At 35.9% G+C, this 16,378-nt stretch overlaps 1 protein-coding gene across 1 annotated transcript in view; it reads left to right on the forward strand.

The window, feature by feature from the left end:
- The window catches only part of LOC150102637 (synaptosomal-associated protein 25-like), a 175,907-nt gene that overhangs the window by 120,328 nt on the left and 39,201 nt on the right, over positions 1-16,378 (forward strand). The window contains exon 5 of the mRNA XM_090398656.1: positions 15,216-15,333. Coding sequence (XP_090254782.1) covers positions 15,216-15,333 — 118 coding nt within the window. The remainder of the gene's footprint in view (positions 1-15,215; positions 15,334-16,378) is intronic.

Here is a 16,378-nt window from a genome sequence, read left to right on the forward strand (position 1 = left end):
ATGGGTGCCACCCTTACTCACAGCAGATCAAAAACACACTCGCATGAAAATCTCTGAACAGTGCTTAGAGCATTTTTAACAAGAATAAAACTGATTTTGTGCATCAATTTATTACTATGGATGAGACTTCGATTCACCATTACACACTAGAATCCAAACAGTGGACGGAAGCCGGTTGTTCAGCACCAAAGAAGACAAAGTGGGTTCCATCAGCAGGAAAGGTCATGGCATCAGTGTTTTGGGATGCTGAAGGCATTTTGTTTATTAATTATCTTGAAAAGGGTAAAACAATAACCAGTGAATATTATTCCAATCTTTTAACCCGACTAGACGAAAAAATTCATGAGAAAAGATCCAGTTTGCAGAAGAAAAAAATCATCTTTCATCAGGACAATGCACCTGCCAACAAAGGTGTTTTGGCAATGGGAAAATTAAGGGATCTGCACTATGAATTGTTGGAACATCAACCCTATTCCCCAGATTTGGCTCCCTTTGAATTCTGTCTCTTCCCAAAACTAAAAATTTTCCTCGCTGGTCAGCATTTTTCTTCGAATCAAGAGGTGATTGCAGCTGTAGAGAGGTATTTTGCAGATCTTACTGAGAAATTTTGAAATTATAAATTCGTTTTTTCATTGTTAGGCCATGAACTTTTCAGACCGCCCTTGTATGTGCTTTGCCATTGGAGCACATTGACAAGATTTCATGGTCCATAATCTGTTGTAAATTGTCGGTCAGTGACAGTAATCTTTGAGTTTAAGAGTAGATAAAATGAAAAAGCTCTCCTACTCATTTTTTGTCAGTGATGGTGGGATATTAATGCGTCATCAGTAAAAGTGGGCTTTTTTCCCTCAACTGGGGAATTGATATATCATTCTCTATATACATATTCACACTATAATTGAAAGCAGACTGAAAATATTCTGGGTCACTTCTTATCCTAGCTCAATAGTAATGCAAACTTTGCACTCTTGTCATTGCAGTGACATTACCTATCTCATCACCTTGAAATAGGTAAGAGTGCAAAACATTAAATAATTAACACCAGCAAGAGGAATTGTTTCCATAATTTCTTATAAAGCAGGTAAAATGGAGTAGTTCTGTTTTACAGTAGCCACTATTTCTGCTTTGCATGTCCATCTTGTGTTTAACAGTGATGACTTCATTGTCTTCAACTGGAATCCTGCTTATGTGAAATCTTTTCTATTATTACATTTTGCATGGGACCTCCCTCCATAAAGGCATAAAAAAGTTTCAACAGTGTACATAGAGTATTGCACTGTTTCTTTCTTTACATTTCATTTCAGTTCCCACAGTACTTCCTGACAGTAATTGTGCCATCAAGACAGATATAGCTGATTACCAGTAAAATTTAAGAATACTAAGAATATCATTTATCTGGTTCAAAAATAGGCTGAGCATCAACTGTTATTAATCTATGAAGAGACAAAATGTTCAGGTGGACCATATTTTCATTGTAATAATGCTGTACTACAATGGACATCTTTTCATGGTCCACAATCTTAGTAATGTAATTAGCACTATAAATTGTGATGTTTCAGTTTTTCCATTTAGTGAGACACACATAGTAAAAAGGATACTTTCCTAGTTGGAGGAAAGTATCCTGCACCTGCTAGGTTGCAGAGGACCTTCATTGCCTAGTGAAACACCCACCACGTTACTGGCCTGAAACAACTGTTGCCATTTTGGTTCTCTGATCATGGGAGGCCATCGTGGGCATGCATGCCATATATATACATTGAAGATCCAGAATCTCACCCCCCATCTTCTGGAGTGCAGCAGTAAAGCAGCTCCACAGCCTGTCAGCCAGATAATATACAAGACTGACCAGCAAGTAACATATTTGGGAGGCTTCCTTATCTGACACATAAACTGCATCTATTCTGCCAGATTGTGCCTGAAGAGAGACTGTATAATAGTATGCAAGAGACACTGTCATGTTATGGAATGGAGACTAGATACTCTTCTTTGTGGGAAACATATCTAAGAGTGCCTCCTCCTACAGTATATTCCCTTGCTTTTTCCCTTTCTCTCTGAAATAATGATATAACAGTAAACCTAAATAAACAGTGTCACTGTTATTAAAATAAAAAGCAAACAAATATCAAAAATTTCTTCCACATTTACTTCACCAAAATTCTGGCAGACATCCAAACCAAATTTTCTATTTTTTTTTTAAATGAACCCCGAATCTCTGTTGTAACAGAGATTCGGGGTTCCATCTTAATTGTCCAAACTATACCCTGTATGACTCCTTCTGCCATAAGGGTAATATCTGTGCTTTTGGATGATCTGATATCCTTTGCAAGGGAGTACCTAATCTTAATTCCTCTCTTTTTGACCTTCTGTTGCAAAAGGTTTCCTTGCTTATTATGTATTCATCTGCTGTCTTTACCGTTCCTATGATTCTGAAAATCATTGACTTCTGACTTGACTCGACTTTCCTGCAATTCAAATTCCCTAACATGAGTCATGTTCCTTGGTGATGTCAATGTCCTCAACTCTAACTAGCTTCCTTTTCCCATTTTCACTGACCAAGCTGGAAGAGAAGCAGAGGTATTTGCTGTAAGCAATGGCCTAAGGTAAACTGTTCATTTCCCAACCAGAATTCCTGACAATCCTCTCTTGCATCAACCTCTGATTCTTTTCTTAACCATTTCTTATTACAGAGCTTGAACCATGTGTAAGAAAAATGTTTATACATACTACCAAACTATACAACCCTTAACCAACTCTGAAGGCTAAGTATCACTTGCTTTTCTTGAAATGCTTTTGTTAAAATGTTGTAAATGTTGCATGCCTGTTGAGACATTTATTAAAGAATTTAAGATGAAAGAAGTGCTTTGGTTTGTTGCACTTGGGAGAAGGTACAAGCATCAACACTAAAGAAATGATTGCATAAGTTGTGTCCTGTCTTGATATTTGATAATACTCCTTAAATTTTGGCAGTGCCTTTATAGGTTTTAATGTATCAAAGGAGAAAGAAGTGGTTCATTAGTTGCCTGAAGATGCATAACTATTATAAGATCTGTTGCCAACAGTATAGCAGGTATGCTTAATGAAGAAAATTGGCCCGAGCAGAAAGAGAAACACCTGTTGTTATTACTGTATTTATCAATATATCTGAAATTATAGATATATTGTTCTTAATGTTCTGAATCATGATAAAAACAGTGAAAGCCATAAAGGTGATAAACTTGATATTGGTGAAAACTCAAGTCAATTGAGTTGATGGGTGAATTAATCAAAAGGCATGAACAATGCTTCTTTGTGATCAAAGGTGATGTAACGAATTTTCACTTGATGTATAAAAAATTGCACAAGGAATGATCAAAGCACATTAAACAGTTTTGCTTTCAAGATGTTCTTCCTGCACTATCAAAGATCATGATCAATCAGTTTTGAAACAGACAGTAATCCAAACAGCCCTTCCACACTTTTGTGATTAGCTCTGCAATCCCAGTGAAATTCTAAATTTTGTCACTTTGAGAGCAGTACTGTTGTGACTTTTTTTGTAAATACAGCAATTATTAAACCTGTTTTCATTTATAAATAAACCAGTATTGTTTCTTCCTAGACCAAGGGTCAGCAATCCACAGGCAGCCCAAACGTGCATTTTTGGCAGTCCATAAAAGGTTGACCATACTTACGTGGCCCATATGTTGAATTATTTAAATAATACATTTTATAATATGAATAATAAATTAAAAACAATTTTATACCTATACTTCGTGATATCGCCATGCAACTTGGAGCGAGTGAACCGTGTGAGTCATCTGGAGTGGGGATAACAAAGGCGACTTCATCCGACGACAACCGAGATTTTGGCAGACTTTTGCAGTCACGTTCCTTGGTCCGTCTTTTAATATAATTTAATAATTCAATAATATAAATTATTATTTTCAGAGGATGTATATTTATTAAAAATAATTGCAAAAATGGGTTCAAGAACACTTAAAATTGCAGATGAAGGAAGAAGGTTTAATGATGAGTGGAACAGCAAGTACTTTATTGAAAATGTGGTACGCCCCTTTGTCTTACTTGTCATAAAAGTGTTGTTATGAAAGAATATAATATCAGACATCATTACGAGAATGAACATGAAAGCTAATACACAGATTCGAACCACGAAGTTGGAAAAACTCAAATTAATAAATTACAAACTTCTTTGATTGCTCAGCAAAACATATTCAGGAAGCAAAGTATTCATAATGAATCAATTGTTCGTATTAGTTATGTCGTAGGGGAACTTGTTGTGAAAGAAAGATGTTATACAGATTCACAATTTATTAAACGATGTTTATTAGCTGAAAATGAACAAACATGCCCAGAAAAGAAGACATTATTTCAAGATATTAGTTTATCTTCCAACACTTGTACAAGGCGAATAGAGGAAATCGGTATCAATTTATTTGAGCAGCTTAAATTTAAAGCAAAATCATTTGAGTGTTATGCTCAGGCAGTGGATAAAAATACTGAAGTAACAGACTGCACAGTTAATGATATTCATTTGGGGCATCGATAGTGACTTTGATGTTCATGAAGAATCGGCCAGTTTGTGTGGTTTAACGGGTACTACAACCCACAATGACTTGTTCATAAAGGTAAAAAAGCTATTGATTCTTTAGAATTGGACTAGATAAAAATTATATAATGTAACAACCGATGGTGGAAGAAATATTTGTGGCTCTAACACCAGTGCAGTAGGTCGAATTTGTGTGGAATTACAGAATTTAGGTTATGATAATCCAATGGTGTTCCAGTGCATCATTCATCAGAAAGCACTTTGTTGCAAAATTTTATCATCAATGAAAGACATTATGGACATTGTGATATCAACTGTAAATCACATCTGACGCAGCGGTCTGAAACACTGCCAATTTCAAGAATTCTTCATAGAAATAGAATTGGGGTATGAGGATGTTATCTACTACTCAGCTGTTAAGATGGTTAAGCAGAGGTGCTGTGCTAAAAAGATTTTTTTTAATTTATGTGAAGAAATAGATATTTTCATGACTGAACACAAAAGTACGGTCCCATAACTATTGAATAAAAGTGGATTATGTCTCTTGCATTTATGGTAGATATTACAACGTACCTTAATGAACTTAATTTGAACCTGCAGGGCCAAGGTAAATTACTAGCAGAACTGTTTTCTTGAATAAAAGCTTTTGAAGACAAACTATGCCTGTTGAAGAAACATATGATGGAAGAAAATCTACATCAATATATTTGTTACAAATTTGCATCTACAGTTGAATGGCAATCACAAAAGGAAATTTTTTGTTGGTACTATTGAAAATTTACAAACGGAATTTTCAACAAGATTTGTGGATTTTCATAAAAATAGCATCGAAATGTGATTCTTTTTGAACCCTTTTAATGTCAGCATTGATGACGTACCAAACCAACTACAGATGGCAGTTTTGGAATTACAACACAATGAAATATTAAAGAAAGCATTTTTGTTAGAAAATGTCCAAATATTTTATTGATGCTTACCAAAAAAATTTGAAGGATTAATCAGTTTCGCAAAGATGATAGTTGCATTTGGAATCACATATACATATTGTACATTTGCAAACAAGCATTTTCTGCCATGAGTTTTAGAAAAAATAAATTTCCTTCTCGACTGACTGACTGACTGATGAATATTTGCATGCTTCAATTTGAATTTTCACCTCAGGTTATAAAGTGGATCTAGATAATTTGGCTAAGGGAAAACAATCATAAAAGGCACATTAATCAAGAAGACACGCATATTGTGATGCATAAACTATCTTACTTTGTTTTTAGGTGATAATTTTTCATTGAGATTCATTTTCATGTTTGTTTCATATCTCGTACTTTAAATATTTCTGTGTTGTTCAAGATTGATATCATAAAAATTGATAACTTAAGTTTTTTTTTTCACTCACTATTTTTTCTTAATTATTATTATTATTATTACCACGGGCTACTCCAGGAGTCCTTAGACCCATCAAGGGAGGCCCTAAACATCATGTTCACACAGCTGTTCAACATTCTCACAGTATCTATCATACTTTGCCTTGAACTCGCTCACTGTCATAGCACCCACAACAGACTCTGGCAGCTTATTCCACTCATTTACCACTCTAAAAGTAAAGAACCCAACTCTAACACCCCTGCTAACCACGCTCTTGCCCAGCTTCCATGGGTGTCCCCTAGTTCTCCCACCACCAGTCCTGATATCAAAAATATCATCTGAATTAATCCTATAGAATCCTTTTAGCAATTTGAATGTCTCAATCATATCTCCCCTTTTCCGCCTATCAACTAGTTTCTGCAACCCACAAATCTTCAACCTGTTCTCATATGGTTCATTCCATAGACCTGCTATCATCTTAGTCACTCGCCTCTGGATCCTCTCCACCTCCTCCCCATCAAGAAGGAACCGAGGTGACCAAATCTGGGCACAGTAGTCGAGATGAGGTCTTATCAGGGCTCGGTACAGAGGTACAATAACTTGTTTTTCTCTGCTCGTCAAGGTATTTTTCAACAACCAAGTGAGTTGATGAGCTGATTTAGCTACTTTCGCAATGTGCCCCCTAAACTTCATCTCCCTATCCACCAACACTCCCAAGTCCCTGGCCTCATCAATCTCTTGGAGTACAGTTCCACCAATGTGGTATACTGCTGCTAATCTTTTCACTCCGAAATGCATAACCTTACATTTTGTCACATTAAATTGACATCCATTCTCCTTAGTCCAGAACTCCAATCTATCTAAGTCATCTTGCAAGACTTTGACATCTTCTGCATTAACTATCGCCCTACCCAACTTTGCATCATCAGCGAACAAATGAACTGTCCCACTTAGACCCTTCCCTATATCGTTAATGAACAGATTAAACAGCAGTGGTCCAAGAACAGAACCCTGTGGCACACCACTAGTCACAGGCCGTTTTTTGGACTCTACTCCTGAATAAACTACTCTTTGATATCTCTCCATCAACCACCCAGCTATCCATCTCACCAACCCTATATCCATTCCCATATGTTGTAGTTAACGGATTAGAATTCCATGTGGTATCCTGTCAAACGCCTTTGCCAGGTCCAGCAGTATCACTGTAAACCCATTTCCCTTATCCAGTTCAGCCGTCACCTTGTTATAAAACTTGAGCAAGTTACTGAGGCATGATCTACCCTTCACAAAGCCATGCTGTCCTCTGTACAGTATCTCATTTTCATCAATCCATTCCTGTATTTTTCCCTTGACTACTTTCTCCAAGACCTTGACAACGACTCCTGATATGCTGATCGGTCGGTAATTTGCAACCATAGTCTTGGATCCTCCTTTATGCAGTGAAACTATTTTCCCTTCTTTCCACGCCTTCGGGACTAAGCCAGACCTGAGACTCAGATTAAACAACATGGTCAAGGGCACTGATAATTCATTAGCCACTTCATGCAAGACCTGTGCCGGTATACCATCCAATCCCACAGATGTATTCACATTAAGGTTCTGTAATAGACGATTAACCTCCACTTCATTCATCACAATTCCCATATAAACTAATGGTTCCTTCATTTTTTCAACGTCACCACCTGGATGATATACTTTTGCAAAGTGCGCGCTCAGTAACTCCACTATATCGACTGGTTCAGTGAACTCTTTACCATCGTCATTCCTTAAAATCATTTTGCCATGTACAGTTTTTTTCTTGCTTGCAGCATATTGAAAGAACTGTTTGGGATTCTCTTTTGCTTGCATAGCTAGTTTCCTTTCATAATTGGCTTTTGCTGTTTTTAACACACTCGTTACCCTTCTGGCCTGTACTTTATACCGTTCGTGTGCCTGCAGGTCACTCCTTTCTTTAAATTCCCTCCATAGTTGTTTCTTTTTTTGCAGCTCAAGCTTAATGGTGTTATTCATCCATTTAACCCCTCCTTGTTTCACTATTCGGACCTTAGGTATACAATCAGCCATAACGTCCTGTAAATGCTCTTTGATCACTTCCCATGCTCTATCGACGTCCAGCCCTTGCAGTTGTACATGCCATGGCACTGATCCAAGCAATCTCCTAAGCTTGTCATACTTGCTAGCACGGTAATTCCACATATACCCTGTCTTAATCACAAATTTCACACCTTTAGCCACCTCCCAGGTCAAGACCTTATGATCACTCTCACCAATAGGTGGCAACATGGTCATATTCATTACAGTCAAATTCTCAGATACTATTACCAGGTCAAGCACTCTCACATTATGCATGTAATTGAAAATCACAGCATGTAATTGAAAATACCCCTAGTATTTTCAATTACATGCTGTTTCAGATAGTTATCCCTTAATAATTGAATAAAATCCATTTCCTTCCTCACATGTGTCCTCTCCTCCTTCCAATCAATGTTACCATAGTTGAAATCCCCCATAATAATTACCCTCCTTCCACTCATTTCATCAATTTGTTTATGCATACCATCTCCACCATCTATTCCATCACCTGGTCTATAGCAGCACCCAACTATATATTTTATTCTGCCAGTATTAATCTCACACCAAATAGCCTCAAATGAGCTCCTTTCACTATCCTGCAATACTTCAATTCTCCTTGGCTGCAGTTCATCAGCTATCATCAATAACACCCCTCCCCCAATTTTATTCTCTCTGTCCCTCCTAAACATACTATAACCTACACATTCTATCCCACTAACTATATCATCTTCCGTCAGCCATGTTTCACTAATGCCAATAACCTGTGGCCAGGAAGAGCCAATCAAGGCCAAAAATTCTTCCTTCTTGTTCCTAATACTCCTGGCATTAGTATACATGAATTGCAGTGTTCCCTTTGTCTTACCCCTATCTTGATGCGTTATTCTAAATATCCCATTCCCATTTTTTGTCGTTATTGCTGGCTCAGGTACATTATATACATTTTTACACTCAACTGTCTCACTGATGTCTGGATATCCACTTCCCCCCCCTCCTTGGTAGTTCTAGTTTCCCTGGTTCTGCACATCCATTTTCACTTCATTCAGCAACACGTTTTTCAGTCTCCGCACACCAAGTCCATTCAAATGCAGGCCATCCATCTTGTATAAGTCCTTTCGCCCATCAAACTCATTCCACACGTCCACAAATTCCACACCACACCGTCTGCATAACCTGCGCATAATATCATTTGCGATTAAGGCCCTCCTTCTAAACTCCTCTCTGTCATACCGTGGTAACAGACTCACCATTCTAACTCTGTCACTCTTTTCTTTCGCTACCTTTAACAATACTTTCCAGTCCTCTCTCATAAAAAATTTATCACCTTTCAATTCATTCGTACCAGCCACAATTGTTATTTCTTTCACCCTCTGTTTTTGCACTCTAATGCTCTCACTTACATCCTTAAATTTTGCACCCGGTAAGTACGATTTAGTTACACTCCCATCTATTACTCCTCTTAATAACGAGTCACCATACAACACTCTCTCCTTCATTTCGGAAACTCACCCACACTGTTTATTTACGTTAGCCGAATCACTCTGGAAAGAGTTTTGCAGGTGCTCTAATTGCCGCTGCGCATCTTGTATCACTGCGCGCAGCCTAGCGATCTCACTTCCTACAAATAATTCCTCATTTTTTTTATCATTCAAACCATTTTCTCTTTCTGTATAATCGCTCTCACTCTTTCTTAGATCACCGCTCACATTGCCATCTTGTACACTGCAATTCCCTATCGAGCCACTATTTTCACTCGCATTCTGGCTTTCTTCAACCATAACTGTCTCACAACCTGACACATACTTCGACTCCTCACTTTGCATACACTTTCTATACATTCTCCCACCACTATCACTTTCAATCCATACTCCAGCCTCATTCGGGAATGCATACATTCCACACACATCACATTGGACAAATTCTCTCACATTATAGTTTTTGAACAATGGCGTCGTATTTTTGGACGCCATTATCTTACGTCGCATTGGCACCATATTCAAATATATGAAACGTATCGTTAATTACTAAATTAATTTACGGAATTTACACCAAAATCACACAGACACAACAAGCTACCAAATTTAGACAATATTACGTTATGATTTTTAACATATATTCTAATTTCCATTCAAAATTGTACTTAGCTTTCGGGAGCTCCCTGAAAACACGACCGTTCCCCTGGCCCTCTAGCGGCGAATCTGTGGGGCATCCATGGAAGTTAAGTTAAATTAAACGCTTGTGGCCCAATTATTAAAAATAAAAGTTGAATGTGGCCCGTAAGTCTGCAAAGGTTGCCGACCCCTGTCCTAGACTAATATGTATTTCATTAAATCATCAAATTTATGGTTAATATGTAAGTTTCTAGGGGCCTGTTGTACTTTAAAAACATGGGATGGATATAATTAGTAGTGAAAAATTACTGATGAATTGTTATTACATGACCTCCGTTGGTTTAGCAAAATGACTAATCCAGCAAGGCTTTGGAACCAAGCATGCCAGAAAATCATTGGTATACCTGTATTTCTATCTTTATCTGCCCACACATGACACTCTGCTACAGGTCTTGTGACCTTTCATTTGTGGGTTAGATTTAAATGTCTTAAAGTGAAAATCTGATCATGACAAACCTCTGAGAAATTCCTCTGTAATTCTCACATTCAGTTTTATTTTATGGATGAGTATTGTGTATGCTCTACTCGAATCATCTGGAATTCAATTCTCAAGCTAGTTTTTAGTTGAATATCATCTATTTCAACTGCCTTTCCAGATTTCAAGTTTTTGATGTCTTTTGCTACCTCAAGCATCAATATGTACTCTTAATTGCATTCCACTTGAATGTTTTCTTCCATCATTTTATCACTGTTAGTTTCATTTAGAAATCTTTCAAAGTAATTACTCCAGATATCTAGAATATCTTCAGTTTTCATGTTATCTTCTTCATCTTTGATTCCTTTGACAGTACACTTTTCTCCATTTCTAAGTTTTTTCAGTAGCCTCCAGAATATTTTGCCACCATCCTGATATTTATTTTATACGTCCAAAGTCTTCCTATGACTTATTTTAAGCTGGTTATACACATTGCCTATTTGCCAGGAACTTTTGATATACAGTGATATCTCGCTGGTCCAAACCCTCCAGTAATCCGAACTGCAGTTTGAAAGAAAAAAAAGTTTTATTTATTATGTATTATTATTTTATGTACTATTATTTTTATTTAATAATTATTATTTTAAATGTTATTTATTTTATTATTATTAGAGTACAGTATTTTTTTCATACTGTCGATTGTACAGTTATACTGTAGACCTATTTTGATTTATTGTGTGTTCACGTTTGCTTTTTTATACTGTACAGTACGTACTGTATTGTCGGCATGTATCATCGCTGTCCTAAATCGCTGATTAGTCACCAGTATTGCACAGTGTTTGTTTATCTTTATGTTCCTTCAACAATTTTTTTAGCCTAAAGCCAGGTTGTATATAACGCTCAGTTTTTCTTTGGTTATTGAAATCAAACATTGTTTCAGTTGTCATTTATTGTTTTGTGTTTTCGTAAGTTTTCAGTGAATGATTATCGATTGTTTTAGTAAGTGATTGTGTAAAATAATTCAGTGTCTGGAAAAGGGTGAAGCAGCCGTACAACTTGCTACTAAATACAATGTCGGCAAATCTACAATCAGTGACATAAAAAACAAAACAAAGATAGGATTTGATTTTAACTTATGTTTCGACCACAGCAGAAGGACCAAGCAAGAGACAAACTCTGAAAAAAAGTGATTTTTCTTTACTTGATTCTGCTGTTTACACGTGGTTTCTTCAAGAAAGAAGTCGTCATACTCCCATCTCCGGAGACATTTTAAAGCAGAAAGCTAAGCATTTCCATTCACAAATTTACCCGGATCAAAAATTCAAAGCAAGTGATGGTTGGCTAGAAAAATTTAAGACACGCCATGGTATTCGGCATCTATCAATATCAGGGGAAAAACTGTCTAGTGACTTTTCCACCGCAGAATTATTCCAAAAAGCTTTTTTAGAAAAAATTCTTGAATTAAATTTAACCAATGATCAAATTTATAATGCGGATGAAAGTGGTCTTTGTTGGAGGTCATTACCAGAGAAAACTCTAGTTCACAGAAATGAAACCTCAGCACCCATCGAAAAATGTCCAAAGAGTGTGTCACGATAATGCCTTGTGCAAATGCCTCAGGAAAACCTAAATTAAAGTTACTTATGATTGGAAAATCAAGAAACCCAAGACCATTTAAGAACTGCTGCCTTCCGGTTTTGTACCAAAGTCAACGTAAAGGATAGATGAATATCGAACTTTTTTCAAACTGGTTTCACAACGATTTCGTACCGTCTGTTAAAACTTATTTAAAATCACAGAATTTGGAACAGAAAGCACTTTTATTATTGGATAACTGTCCTGGACATCCTCCAGCAGATGAATTGATTAGTAAGGATGGAAATTTTACGGTTATGTTTTGGCCTCCAAATTGTACTCCATTGTTGCAACCAATGGATCAGAACATAATACAATCCATTAAATTAAAATAGCGTAAAAACCTGCTTTTAAATGAAATTTCCCAAAATTATGATGTTACTACATCGATAAAAAATATAAATTTGAAGGATGTAGCATTCTCAGTTGCTACTATTTGGGAAGCCGTCAAACCTGAAGCAATTCGAGCATCATGGAAAAAACTGTGGCCTTCTAGAATTTACTAAGATAACTACGGTGATACACAAAATGAGGAAATTTAAAACGTGCATAATTTAGTTAAAAATATAAATCCAGATGTTCATATTCTCACCAACAGATGTTGTGGAATGGATTGCAGGTAGAACCGAAAGTGAATTCGAAATCAAATCAGATGATGAAATTATAAAAATGACACTACAGAATGAATTAGCAGACGATGATGACGATGAAGAACTCAAAGAAAAAAAGTAAAACATGAAGAGGCAGTTGACAGTTTTAATGTGTGTATAGAATGGGCTAAGCAGAATGATACGCCATTCCACAAAATTTTATTGCTAATGCAGCTCCGAGAAGAAGCATTCAAAAAACGTTTAGCTTCCAAGAAGCAAAAGAAAATCAGTTACTTTTTTACAAAGAAATAAAAAAAACTTTTTGTGTTATTTTGTGAAACTTTTTTTTGTGTGTTCTGTACAAGAAAGTGATATTTTTACGCAAATTAAATTAAGTACTGAACTATGCAATTTTATTAAATCAGAATCCTCAACATTAGTACATACAAACTAAATTTTTACGTTACAGTACAGTAGCTTTTTTTCTATTAGTTACTTCATTTATTTACAGAATTAAATTGACGTATCATTAGAATCCGATTATTTTTGTCTTAAACGTTAGTTATTGTTGTCTCTTGGGGGTAAATTCTCTAATCCGAACTTTTCATTAATCCGTTTTTATTAGTGAGACCTCCCCCATTTAGTGATCCATGGAGGTTTGTTATTATATATATGCTTAGTTTAAGCTTATAGTCTTTGAGGAGAATCAAATAGTGTTGTTGAGTCAAAATAATAATAATACAGTAGTGTAGATAGTGCTTTTGCTGCCCCTCTCAATACACACCAAAAATACTACAAAAAGTCAAAACGACGTATATGGAAATAAATTAAAACACTGTTTCTTTTTGAAGTAAAACTTTAATTTCAACATTCTAAAATGTTATTTTTCTTGCTTTTCTGTTAGCAAAATCATCGATGACATTGGAAAAGTATATTTCATAGTAATGTAGGTAATTCTTAATCAATTTTATTTAGGAAACCTCCTCTCACAACTAGCAACACTCGCAGCAATTGTGAGGAAAATTCGCTGTAGTATTATAATAGTCGGAACTGAGTTCTCGAGACTGTATTTTAGAATTAACTGCAAAAGTTCAAAAATGTTCAAAGTGCCGCCCGGGCAGACCGCCCCCCTCTAGCTACACCTCTGTAATAATATAAGGACTTATATCCTTGCAGCATAGCAGATTATTAACTGTTGTGCTCAGATTTGGTGATCTAAATTTCATTGCGATGTGGAAAGTGGAGAGGATGTGTAGATGAGTAATTAAAGACAGTATCAGGATTCCAGAATGTTGATTATAGGTAGGGGTTTAAGGGATTGGTAGGAAAGAGGTAATATGATAGAGATGCTTGCTTGCTGGTAAGAGGATTTTACCAGATTAATACAGAAGGCATTTTTTTGTATGTGGTTGCCACCCACAAAAGGTTATTACTAAACCTGTAGTACATTTGTACCGTGGGTGCACTAAGAATTTTTTTTTGCCATTTTTTTGTTAATTTTATATAATATAGAGAGAGAAAAAGTTTTTTTTTAAAATTTTTTTAAACGGTCCAGAAACCCTGATCTAGAGACCAAACACGGAACTTTTTCAGCTATTTCAGGCCTCCAATAAACAGGGCAGTGGTCTCATATCGGACGATAGAATTCATCTTCCAACTGAAGACAATCATAAACATCCATGCCAATGGCAGGATTTGAACCTGTGAACTGTGCTTCAGGAAGGGGATGACATCTAGTGGTAAGAATTAACAGTGACCTGAAGTTTCGGGGGAGGGGGGGGGTGACTATTGCAAGTATTTCAAGGACTACAATACACAATCACAACTAAAGACGACCTGTTGGTTGGAGATCTCGGCCAACCAGGCTGGATTATATATATATATATATAGAGTAGAAGGTAAGACAGGGAGAATGAAAGGCCATCCTTGGAAGTTACACACAGAAATTAATGCATTGCCAGAACATGTTGTGTAGACTAAGGATGTACTCGAGTTTAAGGTTACTGACATGATATGTTGCTCGCTGAGTGAGACCTCCCCCATTTAGTTATCCATGGAGGTTTGTTATTGGGTTGTTATTGTAGGTATTCTTAGTTTATGCTTATAGTCTTTGAGGAGAATCAAATAGTATAGTATAATACAAGGACTGCTATCCTTGCAGGATAGCAGATTATAGGCAGTTGAAGTAAATCAATTCACAGTAGAGATGATATAACCATCCTAATGCTATCGCTTTTGTAAATTTATTTCTTAGTATACATGTTGCTTTTAAAATATGAATATTGTATCTTTTTCATCCAGAAAAGTACTTTTAATCCTAAACAATATTTAAGTAGCTCATACATTCACAATATAGTTCATTGCACTATTTTATCTCTACTTAAAATTTATTTAGATTGTTCATTTCATGCTAAATTGCAATGTTTCAGAACAACTGGATAAAATCGATGAAGATATGGATAAAATACATGCTGATATGAGAGAGGCTGAAAAGAATTTGACAGGCATGGAGAAATGTTGTGGGCTTTGTGTGTGTCCTTGTGTTAAGTAAGTATTGCATATAATTTTAGTTTTGGAATTTTGTATGTGGAAGCCATTATGTACAAATTATAAAATTGTAGGATGCACTACAAAGCAATTGTGGTCGTAGCTTGAGAGAGTAGCCTTCAAGAAACGACACTCCAGCATTGCCAGGCTGAAAGTGGATTTGGAGCGAGCAGTAACAGCGTTTCCGTTGGATGTTGCACATGCTGCCATTGACACATGGCCTCACAGACTTCGGGCATGTATGAAGGTAAAAGGGGGAGACATTTCAAACATTGAATGCTGCTATATGCATGCTATACTGTGGTTTGTATGTGCTGAAAACTGTAAGTGATTTACTGATAGATTAAAGGTTTATGCTCTGTTCAATTTGTAACAATAATTTTGGCTAGACTAGGTATATTTGCTAAGTGCCACATAAAATGTAATGAAATTTCTATGTCATTAGGATAAATATTTCATACAAACTTAATTGGTAACAATATAATATTCATTGTGAATGTAGATACGTAAGTAGTAAACAACTGTAAGTAAATGAAATATGGAATTCACTTGGAATTAATGAAAGTTGAATGACAGCAGTCTTGTTTTCAGTGCATACAGTTGGAGGGGGATTTAATTATGGCATGTATTCGAATACTTGATATTAAATGTAGGTACAACATGATCTCTAACTATAGAAAATGCTGAAATTATTAAATAAAAGTAAATAAGATACTGAATTTATTAAATTCTGCTTTTATTAAATAATTTCAAAAGTGAATTCTGTGTATCTTATTAACTTTGCATTTTGTCCATTATTCAATAATTTCAGTGATATAAGAATTCAATGAATTCTTATAGTCGAATTGCATGCTACTCTTCCTGCATTTAACTCTGCAATAAATTCTAAAAATAGCATTGAAGCAAAACCAAAAATTCTGCTCTCATTAAGTTATTTCTAAAATAAGTGAATTTCTTATCTTATTTACTTATAGTTTGGTCTAACATTTGTCATCTGGTGAAACCACCAGTCTGCTTATCGGAGAACTGAAGTGCTTGAAAAAAA

The sequence above is a fragment of the Typopeltis vanoorti genome, chromosome 10 (genome assembly GCF_054136105.1).
Source record: "Typopeltis vanoorti isolate ZY-2024b chromosome 10, IOZ_Tvanoo_1.0, whole genome shotgun sequence".
Classification (NCBI taxonomy): domain Eukaryota; kingdom Metazoa; phylum Arthropoda; class Arachnida; order Uropygi; family Thelyphonidae; genus Typopeltis; species Typopeltis vanoorti.